The 22,190-nt window shown below is 32.9% G+C and overlaps 1 protein-coding gene across 5 annotated transcripts in view; it reads left to right on the top strand.

Annotated features, from left to right (window-relative positions):
- ZDHHC14 (zDHHC palmitoyltransferase 14) overlaps positions 1-22,190 on the top strand; it is a 63,761-nt gene that overhangs the window by 37,555 nt on the left and 4,016 nt on the right. For 4 of the 5 annotated variants that reach the window (XM_087969622.1, XM_087969614.1, XM_087969605.1 and 1 more), the window contains exons 3-8: positions 63-221; positions 3,418-3,555; positions 4,909-4,957; positions 10,333-10,435; positions 13,733-13,842; positions 14,748-14,850. In XM_087969622.1, coding sequence (XP_087825748.1) covers positions 63-221; positions 3,418-3,555; positions 4,909-4,957; positions 10,333-10,435; positions 13,733-13,842; positions 14,748-14,850 — 662 coding nt within the window. Of the gene's footprint in view, positions 1-62; positions 222-3,417; positions 3,556-4,908; positions 4,958-10,332; positions 10,436-13,732; positions 13,843-14,747; positions 14,851-16,285; positions 16,436-22,190 lie in introns of those variants that run through there. The other variant, XM_087969628.1, reaches the window with a different exon arrangement.

Raw genomic sequence — 22,190 nt, 5'->3', positions numbered from 1 at the left:
TACAATAATATTTACACAAAATAAAAAGCACTCAGGGTTTTTATGTTTATTTCCTTATTTAGATATTGCAAATGGCTCTAGTACAGGAGGATACCGACCCCCTCCCAGAACAAAAGAAGTAATCATTAATGGTCAGGCAATTAAATTAAAATACTGTTTCACCTGCAAGATTTTCCGTCCACCCCGTGCCTCACATTGCAGCCTTTGTGATAACTGTGTAGGTGAGTAAAACACAAAAAGCATAGTAATCTAGATAGCTATGGCAGAGAATTGATATATTATTGATATATATTATATTCATTTGGTATTTCTCATTATTAAAGTATAGCTTTGCTATTTTGTCAAACTGGTACAACTGAAGGTAAACTGTCAGTGTTTACACTTCTCTGTTTATATATCCCAGATTCGAATACGTAATTTCAGGTTTGCTATTAGATCACCTCAAGCTTCCTTTCAGCTTGAAATGCAACTGCTGCTCTTTGGGTTGATTTTAGATGTCCAAAACGTTTAAGAAATGTGTTAATAAGCCGAGACATACATTTTGCTAAAGATAATACACATTCCAATAAAACAACATTTGCTTCATATACAAGGTAACAGAAAAGGCATAATACTTAATTTTATAATCCAAAATATGTGATTTTTTTGTTTACATTATAATAGTTTTGGGCTTCTATGATTAAAAAGGGTATACACACTTTTGGCTAAAAAACAATGCAAAAAAAGATCCCTTGGCTGAATCCAGATTATTTCATGAATATACCCATGTCATTTTCCTTGGTAACTATACTGAAATAGTTTATCAGTGCCTTCTTCTGGGACTGTTTGTTTAAGCTCCCCATTCTATTTGACAACCCTGAGTACTTGTCCATTCAGGTGTTAAGCAGACCTGATTCTGTTTAGCTTCCAGACCTGAGCAGATTTGGCCAGGTGATGCTTCCTCCTGTTGGTATGGCTTCATACCACTGAGTGAACTTTTAATTTGTATGTAGAAGTTTTATTTGGGTGACAAAAATCTAAATCCAGAGTAATCAAGGTGAGAATTAATTGCTATTGTGTTTAATGCAAGGCAGGCATCCACATGCTTTCCCTTAGTGCTAGCCAGAAAGGCTAGTGATGAGGGATTATTGCAACTTGGAAGACACCAAATTGTCTGTTTCTGATCAAGTTACTGAAGTGGGAGTTTAATTTATACTTCTAGATTTTCTGTGTTTTAGTAATAAAGTAAAAAAAATTGTAAACACAACTGATATTATACTAATTAGCTATGTAGAGAAACATGCAAATGTAGAATGACCAATGGATGCAGTCATACATTAAATCATAGGGCTTCAGAGAAAAACCACAAGAAGGCATACTGCCAATGGGCACAAATGTGAATGATCCTCGTTGAATTAGCCAGGTTTTTGGTATTCCACAGAAAAGTCCTTGGGTTTTCTGTGGCAGAATATATTCTAACAATGGTTTAAAATATTTGCTAGACCAATACTCAAATACAGCTCATCAGTCTGGAACCCACATAACATATCTGATATTAGCCCAGTTGAGAAAGTCCAGAAATATTTCACAAAAAGAGTTCTCTACTCCTCTACTCGTTGTAGAATACCTGATGCCACCAGACTTGAAATTCTAGACCTAGAAAACCTTGAATTACGCCGTCTTCGGTCTGATCTAAGTACGGTATATAAAATCATACATTGCAATGACTTACCTGTCAATGAATACTTCAGGTTCAACCATAACAACACAAGAGCACACAATAGATACAAACTCAAGGTTAACTGCACCAAACTTGATTGCAGGAAATACGACTTCAGCAATAGAGTGGTCAATGTCTGGAATACTCTACCTGACTCTGTGGTTTCTTCCCCAAACCCCAGAAACTTTAACCTTAGACTATCTACTATTGACCTCACTCCTTTCCTAAGAAGTCTGTGGGGGGGGGCGTGCATAAGCGCACCAACGTGCCTACCGTCCCTGTCCTATTGTTTCTTTTATTTTTCTTATATGTACCCATTTCATGTATTCATAACTATGTATATACTATACTTATACCTATTATCTTATAAGCGATTGACAAATCAAAATAAATAAATAAATAAATTTTTTTTAAAAATGCTTTTAGAATATTTGTAAACAAAAGCCAGTTCTGTTCATCTAATCAGTCAGAGAAAAGGGCTGTTTATTTATTTATTAAATTTATATAGCCACCCATGAGATTCCCAGCCCTAATAAAGGGCCTTTCCATCTTGGGTTGGGGGCCAATCTCACTTTGGGAGGGTGGGATAGTAATGATGTTCCAAAGGGCAAATACAAAAACTGTGCTTCTGGACCTGCCAAAAGAACACCTTCACCCTTTCTAATCTTTAACTACCTGTCTTAAGAGTATGATAGCTGCAGAATCAGCTCAAGATGTTTCATTATTAAAAATATCTGCAAGAGTTAATAAACATATTCCCAAGTTCCTTAGCAATACTATAGGACAGGGATGTCAAATCTGGCCCACAGAGTGCTTAGATCTGGCCTGCAGACCTGCCCTGGAAACAGTGAAGGACCGGCCCACGGTGCCTCTGCCAAAGAAAAGGGAGATCAGGAGAATTGTACGTGGTCCTTCCGGATTCTGTTTTGGGCCGCGAAGACTTCCTGCAACTCTCTGCCAGTGAAACAGACCCCAGGGAGGCAGTTTTCGCTGGCAGAGGGTTGCAGGAGGCCATCGCGGCCCAAAACGGAGACTCGATGAATGACATCGAGCTGGCCACACACCCCTGCCCCTCCAGAGGTTAAACACAACCCTGATGCGGTCCTCAATGAAATTGAGTTTGACACCTTTGCTATAGGATATTTGGAGTAAAGCTGTTGAATTTAAGTAGTTAAGTGGTAACATCTTAATAAAAAATTATCATTTTAATAAAGTTTAATTTACTTGCTTTAAAATATTTATAGAAAATTACCCCAAATATTCAGTGTATGCTTTTGGAAGAAAATAATAAAACAAATAACAAAAATAGTTATTGAAACAGATGATTTACTCAACCAAACAAATGCTTGCTGAAATCTGAAAGTGAAGTAAAAATTCTGCTGCCCATCAAAGTTAGTCAGAAACTAGTTTCAGAACTTATATAGTAAACACATTTATTTCAGCTAAGCAAAGGGGAATTTGTAAATTCAAAAAATGAACATTGTTGGTATATACACCCAGGAACTAAGAAAGAGAAAGACCTGCTTAATATTACATAAAACAAAAAGTGAAGTATATAGGTTAATTTGAGAAGGCTTGCACAGAAGTGAAGTATTGTTTAAGACTACTTTATATATAACTGGCATAAACATAATATGTAACAAATCATATGTTAATGAGAACTTAAGCCATTTTTTTCCCTAACTGAATTCTTTTTTTGCTTCTATGTTCTCTTTCAGAACGGTTTGATCATCATTGTCCCTGGGTAGGCAACTGTGTGGGGAAAAGAAACTACAGATTTTTTTATATGTTTATTTTATCTCTGTCATTTCTGACAGTTTTTATATTTGCATTCGTTATTACCCACATCATCCATCGTAAGTATGCTAGTAAAATCAGATTCTGTATGTTGTCATTTCCTTGCAGTTAAATTTTAACTTTAATCTTGATCATTTAGGATAGCTGTATCTTTATAGAACCTCCCCCTTTACCTCCAATAGTATTCCTTGTTGGGCCTTCAACCTTATTTCCAACTGTAAAAGTTTCTTGTTAATTCAGATCCTTGCCAGCTATTTTTTTTCTTCGTTATTTCTTATTTGTGTAGCTTTTAAAGTTAGGTTATATAAAAGAATAATTGGCTATTATTGTCTTTATTCTCTTTTCATTGAGTAGTAGGCTGTCAGTAGAAATTAAGGTCCCTGATTGCTTCAGTGAAGCAATCTTAACACATTCTAGTTCAGGTACATAGTTAATCAAATAAGCAGTCAGTATGGTGTAGTGCTTTGAGGGGACCATCTTCAGGTTACCACTTGATGATGGAAAGCTATTGGGTGATCTAAATATTATCATTCAGCCCAATTTATGTCACAAACCTGTTGTGAAGACAAAATGGGAGCTGTAAAGTTAAATAATACACACATACTAAACTGTATAAAATCATATGATATACTTGTCTTAGTTAAAGGTGGAATCAGCTAGCTGCTAGAGTTTTGTTTCATGTTAGCCTAATGGCAGATGTGGTTTGTTTGTTTAGTAGCATAAACTAATTTGATACTTTATTTTGGGAGATGCTACCATCGATGGAAAAAGAGATAAAAGGCTGAATCCAGCCTCTCATTTCCCAAAATGCTGTTGTGGCCAGTTCTTCAAAGGGCTCTTCACTCAAGAATTCCATAAAATGGCCAAGAGTCTTTTTTTAATTTCAGCTAAATATGAATCTAATAAATAAGTAATGCACTTGGGGCTTTGAATTCATTAAACTGAAATTTACTGCTGGCTGCTCATATCTCCTAGTAGTATCTCCAAAGGAATTTGTAAAAAGCTTGGAATTTGGGTCAAACTGTAGTTAAAGATCTCCTGATCCAGCCAAAACATTTTTTGTGTGCGTGAGAGTAAAAATAAATCAGTAAGCACATTTTTTATGGAGAAAACTGAGCTTGAAATATTTTGTTTCCATATTAGGATAGTACAAAGAAGGAAACCATGAATCTTATTTATATGTAACCAATGCCTACAGACATTAACCTGGTGTTACCGAGAAAGTATCCTGCAAATGCAATTCTGATTTTACTTTCTCTCTTTTTTTATTGAATAGTTTCATCAACATTTTAAGGCTGGTTTAAACAAATTATGTGTTGTGATTATTTGAAAATACAATTTTATGTTGGGTTTTTGGATACTTTCACTTATGCTTATAGTTTCACTGTATTTGACATGTATTATCTTTACAGGAACTCAGAAAACAGGATTTTTAACTGCACTTAAGGACAGTCCTGCAAGATATCCTTTCACTGAAATACATCTATCTTTGTTGGAATAATTTTTAAAGAATTAATATTTAGATATACTTCTATTTGCTTTCTGCTGGCAGCTAATGGGTTTTTTAAATTAATGGATATGAAATAATTAAATTAAAACTAAGAAGTTCATTTATGTGAGTTTATATAAAAATATATGACAGTTTTACATGTAATATATGATTTTCCCATCAAGTTGCTCTTCAAAGCAATGGCATCTCAATTCCCACATCCCCAACCAGCATGACTAATCTCTACTGGTTCAGAATTATGGGAGCAGAAGTCCAAGCACATCAGGAAGACCCCAAGTTGGAAAAAGCTGGCCTATGAATTTTAACGGCCAGAATATTTTTGTAGTACAGTTTTAATCATTTTTGATGAGATAGTGAAATGAGTTTGCAGTTTCAGACTTATCCCTTAGCTTATGTAGGAATATGATAGATCACACAAAAAATGGTTCTTTGTAAAATAAAAATTCCTCACATAATGTGCATTAGGTGCTAAAGTATCCAAAAGAAAACCTGTTATAATGATGTATCTTTTCTTTTATGTATACTGAGAGCATTTGCACCAAGACAAATTCCTTGTGTGTCCAATCACACTTGGCCAATAAAGAATTCTATTCTATTCAATATTTAATAGGCATTCTCAGAGAATGAGCAGAAAACCAGGAACGTGCTCATGCAATACTTTTTTATAGGTTTACATGACACTTGCTATTTTCCCTCTACCTCAGTAGGTTCTCATGGTATTGATTCTGCTATTGTGTTGGAGTGATGAATAAAAGAAGTATATCATTCATGGGTTTTCATTTTGACCCCTTAAACCCTGTAAATTCAGAAGAAAACCCACAAGTATACACACTGCTTTCTTATAATATATGTATTTTAAGCAATGCATACATCTAGAAACATTAGGATAACGTCTCCACACAATAGCGAGCATCGAGTGCTACAAATTTTAATGGAAATTAGAAGGTAGCAAATAAAAGGTTTTCAGCCATAAAACAGCTAAACATTACTTAATTAAGCACAAATACTGAAGTATAAACACCTAATAGCTTCTGTTCAAACACTGTTTGTAAATAATGTAGTAGCCTCCAATTAAAAGAATCACAGTTCTTTCTTATTATGCTTTTCCATTCCCTGAAAATGAAAGAGCTTTTTATAAGTTCTGAACAAAAGGATTATTGATGCCAAATGTGTTGATTACTTTACAGGGACAATTAGTAATTCATTCATTCATCATTTGCATTTAGGGGCTAGCAACCTAAGGGGGGGGGGGGGAGAGAAAGGAAGAGGGAAGAAGGAGAGAAAGAAAGAAAAGAAAGAAACTGGTAAAAGAAATCCTTCCAATGTGTTGCATTACAATTTAGTAATTTCCTTATCACCATTTATTCTCTCTACTCTCTTTTTCTCTGTTTTTAATTATATATAATTCCATCACTAATAACAGAGATTTTTTTTTACCATACAGTCCATCCATTCCATGTGTAAACAAAAGATATACATATAATAGAAGTAATCCTTTATTTCTATCATTTGTTCTCATTTTTTCGTAGTAATTTTGGAGGAACTTTGATCCTAAAAGATAATGGGGCAGGGATTTTATTTTACACAAAGTTTGTAGGATTGAGCCATATATTTTCAAATGATTAATGTTCCGGATATAAACTAAAATACATTTATGAAGTTTAATAAACTTACACACAATTCACACACAATTTTGAAAGGTTATTTGCATATTTTATCAAGTTGATTGAAACAGAATAATAATTGAGGAAAGAACAGCACTCCATGCTCAATAAAAACAGAAGTATTAGAAATGTTGAAGATACAATGGATTTGAGGTCTTCAAAGAGAGCTAAAGTAAGAATAATAGTATAATCTAGTCTTTAAGAGCATATATGGGTTTATTGTTTTATGGTTCTACTTCTTTTAGCCTCCTGAGAATATTTATAGATTTTTTGCTTCTCTTGTTTTATGACGGCATTCTCCTTATTTATTGCTTGTGTCACCAAAACTGCTTTGCATTATAATCTAATTCCATTCAGTTCTTCTTCATGCTTATTTGCAAAATATAAATGGTTGGAGAGTAGAGGTGTTTTGTTTCATGAATTTGTATAAGCTTTTCATATTCAGGATCTTGGATAGTTGCACTGTTACATAGTTTCAAGTTTACTAACATGTTATCATGTAACATAATAACATTTGTCAATAATATTTGAATATCATAGCTTAATGACCAAGATTGTTTATTTTACCCTGGCTGCACCAATCTAACATGTAGCACAATGGTTGATAGGTTCTGATCAATTGCAAGAATATGATTGGATTTCTGGTACTTATGGTGTGGTTGAATGGAGAGAAAAATGTTTTCAGATGGAGATAGGCAGCTTTTGGTTAAGAAATTTAAATATCACTTCCATTTTATGCATTATTGTAAGTGCATAAAATTGAGTTATGAAGAACAGTGCAACATACTATCAACAGCTTCACCTCTTGTTCTTGGTAATTGTTAACTAACAAGAATACTGAGTAGATAATAGCAGTGCATGTAAGTGTTGTTGCCAATACCTGGTGTACTATATTAATGATATGGATACTTTAGCTTTCTTCCTAGTGTTTTTCCACAAGTGCAGGATCTACTTTTTTCAGATCAAACAAGTATTGATCCATTGGGTGCATTGGGAATTGACTGCCCAGCAAACTGCCCAAGCCTGATATTATGGCTGAGAGAGAGTGACTGGCTGAAAGTCACCCAGACAGCTTTCACGGCTAAGGCAGGACTAACATTCACAGTCTCCTGGTTTCTAGACTGGTGCCTTATCACAAGACCAGTGCTTAGATCTGGCCCATGGGGCTGTTCTGGAAACAGTGAAGAAGCGGCGCACAGTGCCTCTTGACAGCGAAAACAATAGCCTTCTGCAGCCCTCTGCCACCAAAAACAGAGCATGGGGAGGCTGTGCACAGCTCTCCCAGGCTGCAACAACTTCTTGCAGTCCTCTGCCAATGAAAATGGAGGCCAGGAAGGCTGTGTGTGATCTGTCTGGGCTCTGTTTTCAGTCACAATGGCCTCCTGCAGCCCTCTGCCAGCGAAAAAGGAGCCCCGAGTGTAGGCCTTCGAGCTACATTTTTGCTGGGAGAGGCCTGCAGGAGGCCGTCATGGCTGAAAACGGAGCCTCAACAAATAACGTCGATCTGGCCATGCCCACCCCAGCAACACACACACACACACATGGTCAAACACAGCTCTGATGCGGCCCTCAATGAAATCAACTTTGACACCCCTGCACTACACCAAACTGAGTATGTGGATATTTAAATCTGAAGTATATTTTATTTGTTTATTGGATTTATTGACCTTAAAACTGATAAAATAATGAATAACAATAAACTAATAGTAATAATAATAAATACAGTTAAAATATGGGGAGGAGAACATGAAGTATACAGGGATAGGTATGTTATTCCGCATATTATTTAGCTGTCCTCAGAAATTTGGTTTTTGTAAGCAAATACTAAAATATTCAAAGGTTTTGAAATATGTGGTGTACAGACTTTCTATAGTAACCAGGCTGGCAACAGGTATCTGCTTGACAGCCATACAGAAATGTATTAAACATATCTAAAAAACAACCCAGTAATAAAATATTTGGGCCTTATGTTCTAGTCCTGTTTGCTGTTTGTTTCCTTATCTGTAAAAAATGTTTATTTGTGCATTCCTCCAGCAAAATTTCTTTAAAATTCTGGGCAAAGAGGATTTTAAAAATTACATCTAAAATAAGGTAGAAATAACACCAAATTACATCTTGTCTGCTGTAGAAAGTAATTTTGAAGTTGTAGCTCCAGTACAAAGAAGAGTTACTATTTTTCTATGAATGGATTGCCTTTGGTGATTTGCAAGAAAAAGACTTGGCCGTTGTTTTACCATCCGCTGTGCCTTTTTGAATCCACATTTCAGAGATCAGATTTGTAGTTGTACTATTATTATTTAGAAAATGCCATGAAGTAAAATACTAGAAAAAAAAATTCAGTAAGAAAGAAGCATATCAAAAGCTGAGCCAAGGGGAAACACATTGAAGTTAAAGCCATTATGATATTCTGCTTTTTATTCGTTCACTTTGATTGGTATATCTCATGTTCGTTTCATGTGGCCAAGAAGATATATTGGAAGTCAATATATTAGAATAAGTCATATTAGAATAAGCTATACTTATTTTCTCCCACATACCATCTGTTTAACTTTCATAGAAGAACAAAACTGACTAAATGGTAAAGTACTGCATTAATCCAATAAGAAGACTATTTCCCTCTCCCGCCCCCACAGACAATTATTTATGAACTGGAGGATCTTCCTGATTTGACTGTCAAGAAGAATAGCAAATATCACTGAATGGGTTCAGATGTAAATGGCTGTAAACATCACTGGTCAAAAGTATAAATATCTTTGAGGATTTTCTGAAATTACCCTTTGCCTGATGAATTTAACCCTTTGGTAGGGTCTAAACAGGATTTCTGTCCTCAATCCTTGTTCAGTTATCTCTTCCCATTGCTTGATCTATGCTTTCACTCCCTTTTCCTTTACTATGGCAGCTACACCTTTATATACCATTTCCTTTCTCCCTTCTTTCCCTGTTTTGTTGTTCCTATTAGAAGTCAAGAGATAGAGGTATCCTCGGGATCCAATGCTTTCAGCAGGACAAATGCAGTGTTGTGTCATTGTGTGACAGTTTACCCTCTTTAATTCATGCCTGTAATATCATGATACACCAATCAAAGGGACAGCTGGCATCATGATGCCCTGACACTGTTTTTTCATACGCTGTGGATCTCTGTATTTGAAACTGTATGCATGTATGTATCTATATATGAGTGTATGTATATGCATGCGTGTACTTGCATGTTTCTGTGTAAATGAGTGGCTTGTGGGAGATTGGTTGGAGTATGCAGGTGTAGAATTCAATTTAATTAAATGGGTTATTTTACAACAAATTAATTTTAAACAATACTATGTTTTCTTCTAATCCTGCCCTTTTGGGCAAGTTCTGTCTCCAGAACTGGTTTCAAGTGAAATCCACAAGTCTTAAGTTTACAGGGTGGTAAGCTGGACATTTTATAGGATTTTTTTATGTGTATGTACATGCATAGTTACTAATTTAATCAAATACTTCAGGAAAATGTGGAACTTTTCAAACACAGTGTGCTAGTAAGCATGGCATGTCTGTTGTTTCCAAGTACAATAGTGATCCTGAGTGATAATCTTGATTTTTAAGAAAAAATGTTCATTTAGTTGTTGTTGCCAATAGCCTTTATCTTCACTGACTTTTGAATTAATACTACCTTGACATTCAATCACCGTCCTAGAAGCTGTGGTGTGTTTCTTCTCCGTTTGGTCCATTGTTGGGCTCTCAGGTTTTCATACTTATTTGATCAGCTCCAATCAAACAACCAATGAGGATGTAAGTTTCCCCTCTCTTGCTCTAATTTGTCTCCATCTAATGATTTCATGTATTCCATTTTCACTGTCTGCTTTTATCTATTTTTTAAAAGGTTGCAAAGTTCACTCAAGTGTGCTGTCCTATTTTTGTCTATTTAATGCATATAACTACTTTTTGATAGCTTCTTGGCAAGAAACAAAGCATAGTTAAGACGCAGTTCTACAGTAAAATCACTGAACGTGACTTTGTCTTAATTAAATGGAGTTTAGGCTAGGAAATCACAATGACAGCATTAATATTTAGAGCAACCTCCCGCAATCTTTTTTTTCCCTAGAGGTATCCTTGAAATAATTTTCAGATCTCATGGAATTCCTGCAGTAAAAGATATAAAAACTGTGAAAACTTCACAATACATTTAACTTCTAACCTACACAATCCACATTGTAGAACATTTACAACAACAACAAAACAACATGGTAGGCTGGTAGCTGAATTGTATGTAGCATAAAAAATTTCACTGAGAGCTGTAATCTCACAGAATTCTAATTGAAAAAAGCAGTTTTAAAGAATGTGAGTAAGATGCTGGCCTAGCTAGAGAATGTTCACCTTCCCCAAGCTTAAGAAGATGATCAGAAGTAACTTGGCAGTATACTGAATAACTAAAAAACAATGTAGTTGTCAGAAAATTCTCTAATATTTAAAATATAGATTAGGATCTGTCTGCCTGGTAAATGATAACTACGTTCCCCATAATTATGTAAGAAACTTTACAAAAGATTTGAGAATTTAATAAAACACGCATTTTCCATAGTTTGGATTGGGTTAGGATTGCTTCCACCAGATTATTTTGGGTCAGTTGCTGTCTCAACTATAGAGAAAGGAGTTAGGCAGGGATGTCCATTATCTCTCCTGCTCTTCGTATTATCTTTGGAAACACTGCTCACATGAATTAGACAGAACCCAGGAATAAAGGGTTTAAAAATAAAGAAAGAAGAATATAAACTGCAGTCATTTGCAGATGACATGGTCTTTTTCATAGAGGACCCAATTGAAACAGGTCAAGAACTGTTAAAAGAGCTAGATCAATTTGGGAAAGTTGTAGGACTTAAAATTAACAGGGAAAAATGAAATTAATAACTAAAATCCTAACAGAAAAACAGAAATTAGAATTGGAAAAGGCAATGGGACTACAAATGGTTAAAAAAATTAAATACCTAGGAATCTGGCTGACGGCTCAGTGTAAAACTTTAATGGAAAATAATTATAGCAAATTACTACAACAGGTTTAAAAAGACTTAGAGTTATGGGTTAAACTGCAAATCTCCCTATTAGGGAGGATTGCTACCATTAAAATGACCATTCTCCCTAAATTTATTTATTTGTTCCAGACAATACCAATAAAAAACTATTTTGTGGAACTTAATAGGATAATCGCAAAATTTATTTGGCAAAGGAAAAAATCGAGGATAAATTTAAAAGCAATGCAAGACATGAAGAGCAGAGAGGGTATGGCACTCCCAAATTGGGAATTATATCATAGCACAGCTTCTTTACTATGGCTGAAAGAGTGGGTAAATTTGTCAAATAAAAGAATATTATTCCTAGAAGGCCATGATTTACAGAGGGGGTAGCATGCATTCTTATGAGACATGGGAAAAATCAAACAGAATTACTTCCACAGACATATAATTAGAAACTCTTTATTGGCTAACTGGAATAAAATAAAGAAAAAGCATTATCTAAAAATCCCAATTTGGATCTCAACGATGGAAGCGATGATACATCCAAATAATTTGGATCTTAAGAAGATGATAAAATACAAAGACCTTCTGGATGCACAAGGAGCTTTAAAACCATGGCAAGATCACCAAGAACAAGGGCTACAAGTAAACCGGTGGGTTTACTTGCAAATTCAAAATAGATACAGGATAAAAGAAGTTTCAGAATTTACAGTAAGTTACAGCAATTAGATAAAACCTTACTAGGTCCAGATAAAAAAATATAATTTTATAACTATTAGGTAGAATTAGAGGAGGAAGTAGTCAAAGGCAATATGATAGCTTGGAGTAGAAATATTGGACGTAGCATTACATTATTAGAATGGGAAAGGGTCTGGATCAGGAATAATAAAATCACAAAATCAGCAACATATAAAGAAAATGCCTATAAAATGTTTTATAAATGTTTTATCTTTATCCTTCGAGAATAGCGAAGATGTCTCCTAACATGAATCCGAATTGCTGGAAATGTAAAAAGAAACACGGAACATTCTTTCATATGTGGTGGTCCTGCACTGAAGCCCAAAGATTTTGGCGCAGAATCAAAAAATGGTTGGAGGAAATAACGGCGGAGCAAATTGAATTAAAACCAGAATTCTTCCTATTAGGGATATTTGATAGACAAATTCCCTAAAAAGCCAAATATATAATATTGCACATACTGCAGCTAGACTAGCCTTTGCACAGTGTTGGAAACAAGCTGATATTCCAACAGAGGAAATGATTATTCAGAAAATAGCAACCTGTGCAGAGATGGATAAATTGACCTTAGCACTGAAGGATAAAGAATCATCAGAATATTACAAAAGCTGGGAATGTTGGTATGACTGGATAGAACAAAGATAGGAAATATATTAGTAAATAATGTTAACTGTAAAGGAGGTAGTAATTACATACTCGCATTAAGATTTACTTGTAAATATGACACCAATAATTATAACAAATAAGGAACCACAAACTGTTGATAATGGAATTGCTTGCTTTTATTTGTTTATTTTTTGTGGGTTTTTTCCATTTTTTCCTATGTCGTGTATGTGTTCGTTATTTTAGTTGTATATTCAGTGAAGTTTGTTTTTTTAAAACTATATTTAATTGTGAGGAAAATGGGGAAAGAGGAGATCCCATCCATAGGATTCCACTCATACCCTGAACTGCACTGGATATATGAAATATAGCACATTTGTAAGGAAGACAAATTGAATGAACCCATTACATCTATTCTATTGTAGATGAGCACTGGATGTTTCTGGAATGTCCCTTTGGAGAAGAGATGACACATTGATTTATTTTTTCCTTTGAAGTGTTTGATTGACAGCATGAAACAGAAAACATGTACTTAGATTTTATGTATCAAACGATGTATTGAAATGGGAAAAATAAATTAAGGTTCAAGTCACAGAACTCATGGAGCTTCATAATTTAATACATTATTTTTGCTCATAATTTGATACATTATTTTTTCTTAGAATAAAAAACACTTATAAACCAAAGAGTGCTATTAAAAATGAAGATTAACACACTAGTATTCATTTCTTTATAGATCAAGGGATCTTGGTCAAATAAAAGAGGCAAGGAAAACTTCAATCCTTATAGCTATGGCAACATTTGTGCTAATTGTTGCTCAGCACTTTGTGGGCCCATTTCTCCTAGGTAAGAGATTTAATATAATCATTCAGTATTCTTTTTCTTTTATTGTACCTTTGTGTGTTAGTCAAGTCAGGTATATGTAACTCACAATGTAACTTATACATTGCTATGGGTGTGATATAACCTTTGAATCCTCTGGTGGTATTAACTTTATGGTTTGCAACTAATAAGACATTGGGAAAATTATAGTATACCAATCTAGGCACAACTGATTTAATTTGCTGCAGCAAAAACTGAATAAAGCTTGATGGAAAAATCAGCTAGCTTTTTTTTTTTTTGGTTTTCAACAATAATTTTTGGTTCACTGTCCAGCTGTGAATGATTACAATTTAACAATGCCTAACCATAGTTTTGAAATCACAATATTCCAAGCAGAAATTGTTAATTTGATTTGGACATCTATTTTCAAATTTATCTGCAGTACATACTGTACCACTAGTTAGTCATACAGCAAACTAGATAAGAACAGAAGCCTATTTAAACTACAGAGAAAGTTGGAATTAGTATTAATAACTTCACAGGGACACGCAGTAGATGAATATAATGTGTTTCTATTCTGTTGAGTTAGAACGATCACTTTATGTAAATTGTGAGGGCAAACATTTTCAAAATTAAAATAGTTTTTTATTCACACTGTTTTTACCTAACTCATAAAGTGCTATAAGGCATCAGTAAGGCAATAATAATAACGAAGAGCAAATCTGCAAAAAGATGATGTACTTAATTTTGTACCATGTATAGGTTTTGCCAACTTAAAAATTCATTGAAATATACAATTTCTGCCAGAAGTACCTAAACTTGTGCGTGCTACTGCATTCTAAGAAGCTATGAAACTATTTGTCTTAAAGGTAGCTTCATTATTATCTGATAAGAATTATTTGTAATAGAACTTTGTATTTTTTCTATAGTTTAATTGACCGAAGAGGATTTATCCAACCAGATACCCCTCAGCCAGCAGCTTCCTCAAATGGCATTACAATGTATGGGGCCACACAGTCTCAGAGTAATATGGTAGGAACCATCCCATAATGTTGAACAAGAACTCTGAATGTTTCTCTTTTCTGCTTTTTCGAGAATAAGTCTAAACTGAATCCTTCCAGTACTTTACAATAAAAGCCTTCCATGAATATACTGTAATAGAGTTTCTATGATGACAAAATTGTAATAAGCATTAATGCAAAATTTTAAAAAATACTATAAGAACACTAAAAATTTTAGTAATCTAAATTGAGATTGACATAATGAATAGAGAAATTCTCATATTGGAAACTTTGCCTATCTTAATGCTTGGATTTGATGCTTGGATGTTCAATAAGGCATTTATTGTTTTTTTTATTTGTCTACATTAAATGCCACTGGCTGTTCTGCATAAATTCTTGCTACCTTGGATTTCCTATACAGCTCAGCATGTCACTATGAATATTTCAACAGAATAGTTTGAATTTCTTGTGAACATTCTGAAAGCCACTATATTTAACTACTGCAAATTTTTAACTCATGTTTTTATTAAAAAAAAAAAGAATCCTAATTAGAATTGCATTCTAATAAGTACCTAATTTAATATACTAATTGTGTTTAGTATGTTAAAATTGTGTCAATACTTGTATATTTTTACTCCTATTTCTAGACTTCAAACAAAGAAAAAAATCTGAATCCCAAACCTTTAAATTTTTTTCATTTTAGTGAAGTACAGTAATAGTACATCTTTTTATAGTTATGTGAATTTTTTTATATTTTATATAACATTAATATAAGGATTTTCTCTTGAACAATGATTTCTCAGGTGGGTTCATTGATCATTTTTATATCTGCCAGGAATATCAAATTTGTTATATTTTAACTATCAAACATTTTATTGACTCTAGTACCAGTAATTTCTTTTATAGTATTACTAAATGCATAACATAGTTTTATATATCCTTATTTAACACAGAGACTCACTGAATTTATAAGTAAGTGTATAAAAGGAAAATAAAATATTTCTAGAAATGAATGGATTTACTTTAAAATACTTTATGCTTATTTTTTCTCTATTTTGGTTTTTCTGTCATAGTAATAATTGCATATTTCCATTTTTAGGCAGAAGTGTGTAGGTCAAACGAAACTAAGAAAATGTTAATAAATTTGTTATTTAAAATTGACTTTAGGTGTCATCTTATTTTAATATCCGTTATGCCAGGGTTTTTTGCTATAATTTCACTTTTTTGCCTTTATTGCATGTTGTAAAGAAATCTCACACTTACAACTATGGTTTCCACATGTAAACTGAAGAAAGAATTTGAAGAAGTCAACTTCTTGGTTTAGTCTTTGATGTGGTCATTTGGGGCTCATAATTGTACTATTATTTTTTCTGATCTACATTTTCTATACTCTAACGTGATTTAAATTTACTGATCAATAAACTATTCTTCTTTGCTGTTCTTCCTTTGTATGCTTCTCCTTGCAGTACCAGCTACTGAAATCTCCTTTCAGTACCAGCTCAAGAGTAGAGCATCTGATCAATTTAATATGGCTGTATTATTACAGAATAATTTCCTTAGCTTACAACTTAATCAGTGTTTTCTTAACTAGAGTTTTCTAAAGGAAATAGATAATCCGTAATGTAAATCATTTTTTATTTTTTTCCCCACTCCCCAAAGTAGAGATGAAATCAGCATTAAGACTTTTTTTTGAATGAAGTCTCATAATATTGATCAACTACTGGTTTTAGCCAGTAAAATATTATATGTATTGCTGGGATAAATAATAGAATTATATATTTTTGTAATGATAGTTGTAAACTCAGGTAAAGGCTTGCAATGAAATCAGCATATGTTCTGATAACACTGCATATGATGAAACTAAGAGGTATAGCCATTTGATTTCATTTGAACAATAGTTTCTGAGCTTTTAGATATTTCTCAAAAAGGCAATATTAACAAAATATTTTAAAGACTTCCAAAGATTTGTTTTTTAATTCAAACCTATATTAACCAAAAATTCTAGCCAAAAGTTTGCTTCTATGAAATTTAGGAGAAAAAGCAAAGTCAAAGATTTATGGTTAAAGTAAAATGATAGAAATATTTTAAACACAACATAACCTATTAACTTTTTGACATTGGAGACCATATGGCATATGATGTGGATTTTTAAAAATCAGATATTCTTATTTGAAATGCTATTTTTAAATCTCCATCTGAAAATAAGTTCTGAATTAAATACAAACTTATTAAAACTTATCTTTAAATGGTCGCACATGGACATTTATATAAGTTTGAATAAGTTGTGGCTTATATGATACAAAAATGATGGTTTGTTATTGTAGACTTCCCAATGATAATATTCAAGGGATGCTTTACTGTATGATCACAGCAGAAGATTTCTGGTATCATCAGATTACAAGACATTTTTCCTTTGGTAGATATAAAAAATAAATTTTGATAGGAAAATAATATTCATAGCTCTATTAAAATATAGAATATACTAGGGAATTATACAATAAAAGCTCAGCCTGGAAAAATTCTTTGTAAGTAATTGCCTCTTTTCTTTTATGCCTTACAGCAAAGTTCTTCTTAGTTTCCCCATTTTATTAAGCCGTGAATTATAACCTAATTGGCTCTCTGGGGACAATTTCTAAGGACCAGTAAAGAACAGGCAATATTGAAAACAAGTCTGTTTTCAGACTTTTAATTGTAAGCCAGTGTGTTTTATTTGTTACCATAGATTTAAATTGGTATGTATGTTTGTTCAGTTAAATAGTCAAAATAGGGAAATTGATTTAAAATAACAGTGATTTCATATGTGTCTTTAGCATCGTGATGTTTGTCATTATGTATTGTAACATGGTACTGTTAATTTATAATCTTAATATTTGTAAATCTGGGAACAAAATTCCAGAAAAATTCAATAGTCTAACATGTTCCAGTGAAGTGTGATGGTTTGGTGATGATGATCATTTCAAACTGTATATATGTTTTAGTTATGACTTCAGAGTTTTGATCCTTTCAAACTAGTCTACTCTCCAAATAATTTCAGTTCCTCTAAATTAATTATTCATGCCACTTCACTCTCATTGTTCTCAGTATCTAAATCTGTTGAAACATTGCAAATTTGATAAGCCCTTATTGCTTTATTTTTCTAATTGATGAATGATGAAAGTAAATTATCTCCATAACAGCACTTTTAAATATCCCCTTCCATCTGAAAAACTAACTTTATCGTAAAAAACAGGCAACTAACTGATCTAGCATAGTTTTTAAATCAATATGAAGGTTAGACCTTGCTTACTGACTGCCTCATTGAACAACCATTTGAAATTACAATGGCTGAAAAAAATCCCATTTTATAATCAATCCTTTCATTTATGACTGTCACAGCATCCCATGATCACATGATTGCCATTTGTATGTTTCACAACTGGCTTCCAACAGGCAGCATAGAGGACATAGAAGTGAAATCATAAGTCACAGTTGTGTATAATGTCTCACTCAATGATTGCAGAGATTTACTTAAAATGGAAGTGAAGTTGGGAGTCCATTGCCATCATGTGGTTTTCCACTTAGCACCTGCATCACTTGGCAACAAATTTGGCAGTCCCAATCATGGTCAGTAAGCAAAGACTACCTGTAATTCTTTTTATGCCACAGATATATTTGTAAAGTAGAAATATGAAATATTTTAATTATATTTTGATCCATCTATATAATTTTCATGTAAAATCTTTATAGTATAATTGGAAAAATTAGAACATCAAACCTGCATTAATATTACTTTAAATACCCATTGCTTCACTGCCTAAATGTTTAAAAATATTTGGGTTTTTATGGTTTTTTTCTCTCTCAATATTTCCATTATTTTAATAGGGGACTGAAGTTAGATTAACCAGGTGGTAATTGACAGGATCACCTTTTCCTTTTTGAAGGTTGGTAGTATATTTTGCTTTTATCCCCATCCTAGTACACTGCTAGTACTCCATCATTTCTTTAACTAGTTCTTTTATGCCATAAAATACACCATGAGACTCCACTCACTCACCAAAAGTCATGTTTCCTAAACATTTTTTCATTAGTATTTGAGACTGCAATCCACACTCACTCAGTTGTTCCACAGAATTACAAAGGCTATTCTTGATTCAGCGTTGTGGATTGTGCCATCCCTTCATAACTAATTCACCTCTTTTTTATTATGTTCAAGAAAACATTTTAGATATTTTAGAAATATGTGTTACTGCTGCGTTTATATGTATTTTCTTTACAAATTCCTGGAACTGGGATTATTTTAATACTACGGTATGTAGTCCTGGAAATGTCAGTACCTCATTTATCTGTCCTGTGATGTCTATATTCTTCTTAAGCACTTTAATCTTACAGAGCTCTTTCATCATTTTCTGTTTTAAATTTGGGATAGTTCTTCAATTAAAGCTGAATACAGATTCAGCCCAGATCCTTATAATATGGATTTGTTGTTAATTGTAATTTCGATGTCATTATTCTGTAGATACTCCAAAAAAAGAAAATATTTAAAAACATTATAAATAAGGTAAAATACTTGAAGACTAAAAAAAATAAAATGCTAGTGAGGGGAAAAAGAAAAAAAACTGCCACTGCAGGAAGCTTCCCTTTCAGCTGATAAAACATTACACATATACATACATACCCAAATGCTATGACCCACCAGAAAGCATGTTACTGTCTCTGTTACTGTACCAAAACTGTGGATAAACTGAACAGGCAGTATTTACAGTTTTAAAGCAATAGCTATCAAATCAGGTTTATTGAGTTTGACAGACTCCTAATCTTTTAAACCTGATTAATAGAAAAGCTATTATAATTTGCATCAACAAGAATGGTCCACGATGCCATCTTAACAGCCACTATCTCAGTGAAGCTATTTATCACAAAGAATGCATATGTTTTTATGAGTCCCCTTTGCCTCAATATTTTATAACCCTTTGCATATTTTTCTGTTTTTCTGTATTACAAAAAGGGCTTCTGTAACAGCATGAAACGGAGGTAGCTTTCATGCAGCATGATAGGAACCCATTAAATATTCGCTACAATATGCTGTTCTTTTTTTTTTACTTGTTCTATTTTACTTATTTCCCTTTTTTAAAATAGTCTTTTTCATAAGTTCAATACTTTTTATATTTCTTCCAAGTCCCTTTCAATCTCTTTCACTCATTGATGTAGAATTCCAGTGGTTCCAATCATTGACCAAGACACACAACATGGAAAAATAAATGTATTGATTTTGTAATGCTTAATTGCAATTTATTTTTGAAAACTTTTAGATATGGTAGAATAAAATTATCTTTTTATCTCAGTCCTAGCCAGAAAGTAAAATGGACTCATCTTTGATGCTGCAGATATGTTCCTTGGATTATAATCCAATTAGTAGATATGTTTTTGTGTTCTAAATTAAGAGTTCAAAAAATCTGTTTAGTGCTGTTATTTTAAAAAGAAATAAAAACAACCTTTAAAATATTGCTGTTTCTATTTTGTATCAGCTTTATAAAAAAGCAATGGAACTGAAGTAGCTAACATATATTTAATATTCAACTTTAATAGTTAAAATACTTAATTACAAATAAGATAGCTAATAAATTATCCATGTTTTAAATAAAAAACTATTTTCAATAGGATACATTTGTCTGAAAGTGGTTGGTACTTTATTTGCATTGTATGGATTATTTGTCTATTAATAGTTAATCAGCATTAGTTCTAATATTTAACAATTTAGAAAGATTTTGACAGAATTTAAATCTAATTTAAAAAGTCTATATGACTATTATTATATCATATTGTGATGAATTTGTCCTGTATTGACTTGTGCGTGGCACCAATAATCTCATATATTTGAATAATATAATACAGCATTCATAGATTTATGTTCTGATTAACCAAACCAAGCATATGCTGAATATCAATGTAATCTCTATCTACAGTAGAAAGGGGCATTCAGTATTGCTATTGTAAATTTGTAAATTCAAATAGAAGAATGGTTTCATTTCACAAGAATGTTCTGCGCCTAAATAGAATGTGCTGTATATTTCAGGAAATTGCAGTTCTTCAAAGGAGCAGAAGAAAGTGGTGTTTTTGTTTTTTTTACCATTTCTGACCTTGTATAAATGTGAGATACAGCCAGTGCCCTGGCTCATGAAATATGTTAAGATTACTTAAACCATGCCTTATTCAATAAGCATAATAGTCTGGATTCTCACATTGTGCTACACAGAAATCAGATATATTACGTTATGGCTGTTGTTCACACTATGTTTATTTAAAATGTATGCCTCTTCGGCTGAAATTAACCTTACATTCAACAGAGACAAGTTCAGTTTTCTTCAGTTACAAAACAAAAATCAAATACACTTATAGCAGTAGCACTTAGACTTATATACCACTTCATGGTGCTTTACAGCCTTCTCTAAGTGGTTTACAGAATCAGCATATTGCCCCCAACAATCTGGTGTTAGAATGAGGGATACGTAGACATTGTAGAAGGGGAGGCATGCTAATCTTCCATAGCCAAAAACCAGAAGGAATAGCTTTTTAAAACATATTTTATTAAAAGAAAAAAAGCTTTTGCAAGCTACATTTGATGAAATTATGTGCAACTCATGAAAGTTTATGCCTTTTAATAAAATTATTAGTTCTGAAAAGGTGCTGGAAGATTAATTCTAATTCATGTTTATTAACAGCACTTGTGAAAATGATCTTTGGAACAGTAGTTGATTAGAAGAGCCGTGAAGACCTGGCTCTTTGTCGTATTCACCATCTTTAATATTAAGTCTTTATGTTTATTGATTTTATAGTAATTTCTTTGTTTGATTGTTGAGTCACTCAAGAGTCATTAAGTTGGGTGGCATATAATTTTAATAAATTTTATCTAAATAGTGTCTGGAATAATGATGCAACTGTAAACAGACAAATGAAGGGTTTAAATTGTATCAACAAAGTCTGATTAACAAATTATGGAAAATAATTGTTCCATTTTATTTTATTTTGGTCAATTCCTATCTTAAGTACTATGATACTGGAAAATACACTTTAAGGAGAATTCAATATTCAAAGTTTGAAGGAAGACAATGATCAGGAGATTAAAAACAGCCTTATGAAAAAGATTGAAAGAACCTAGATATGTTTAGCTGGAAAAAAAAGATGACTGGGGCGTATGATATCATTTTTAAGATGATGTTACACAGAAGACGATCAAGATCTGTTCTTTCTTCTTTCATAGGACAGGACATGAAAAACTGGATTAAGTGACAGGAAGGCAGATACCAAGTGAAAATATTAGAAAAAAAAACATAAGAGCAGTTCAGCAGAAGAACCAGTTATCCAGAAAGATGGTAGTCTCCCCTTCAATGAATA

This window comes from Notechis scutatus, chromosome 1 (assembly GCF_049901735.1).
Source record: "Notechis scutatus isolate UNSWTSFEM ecotype Mainland chromosome 1, rNotScu1.2, whole genome shotgun sequence".
In the NCBI taxonomy this organism is placed as follows: domain Eukaryota; kingdom Metazoa; phylum Chordata; class Lepidosauria; order Squamata; family Elapidae; genus Notechis; species Notechis scutatus.
Note: the sequence above shows the minus strand (reverse complement) of the source record. Positions and strands in the feature narration are given on the sequence as shown.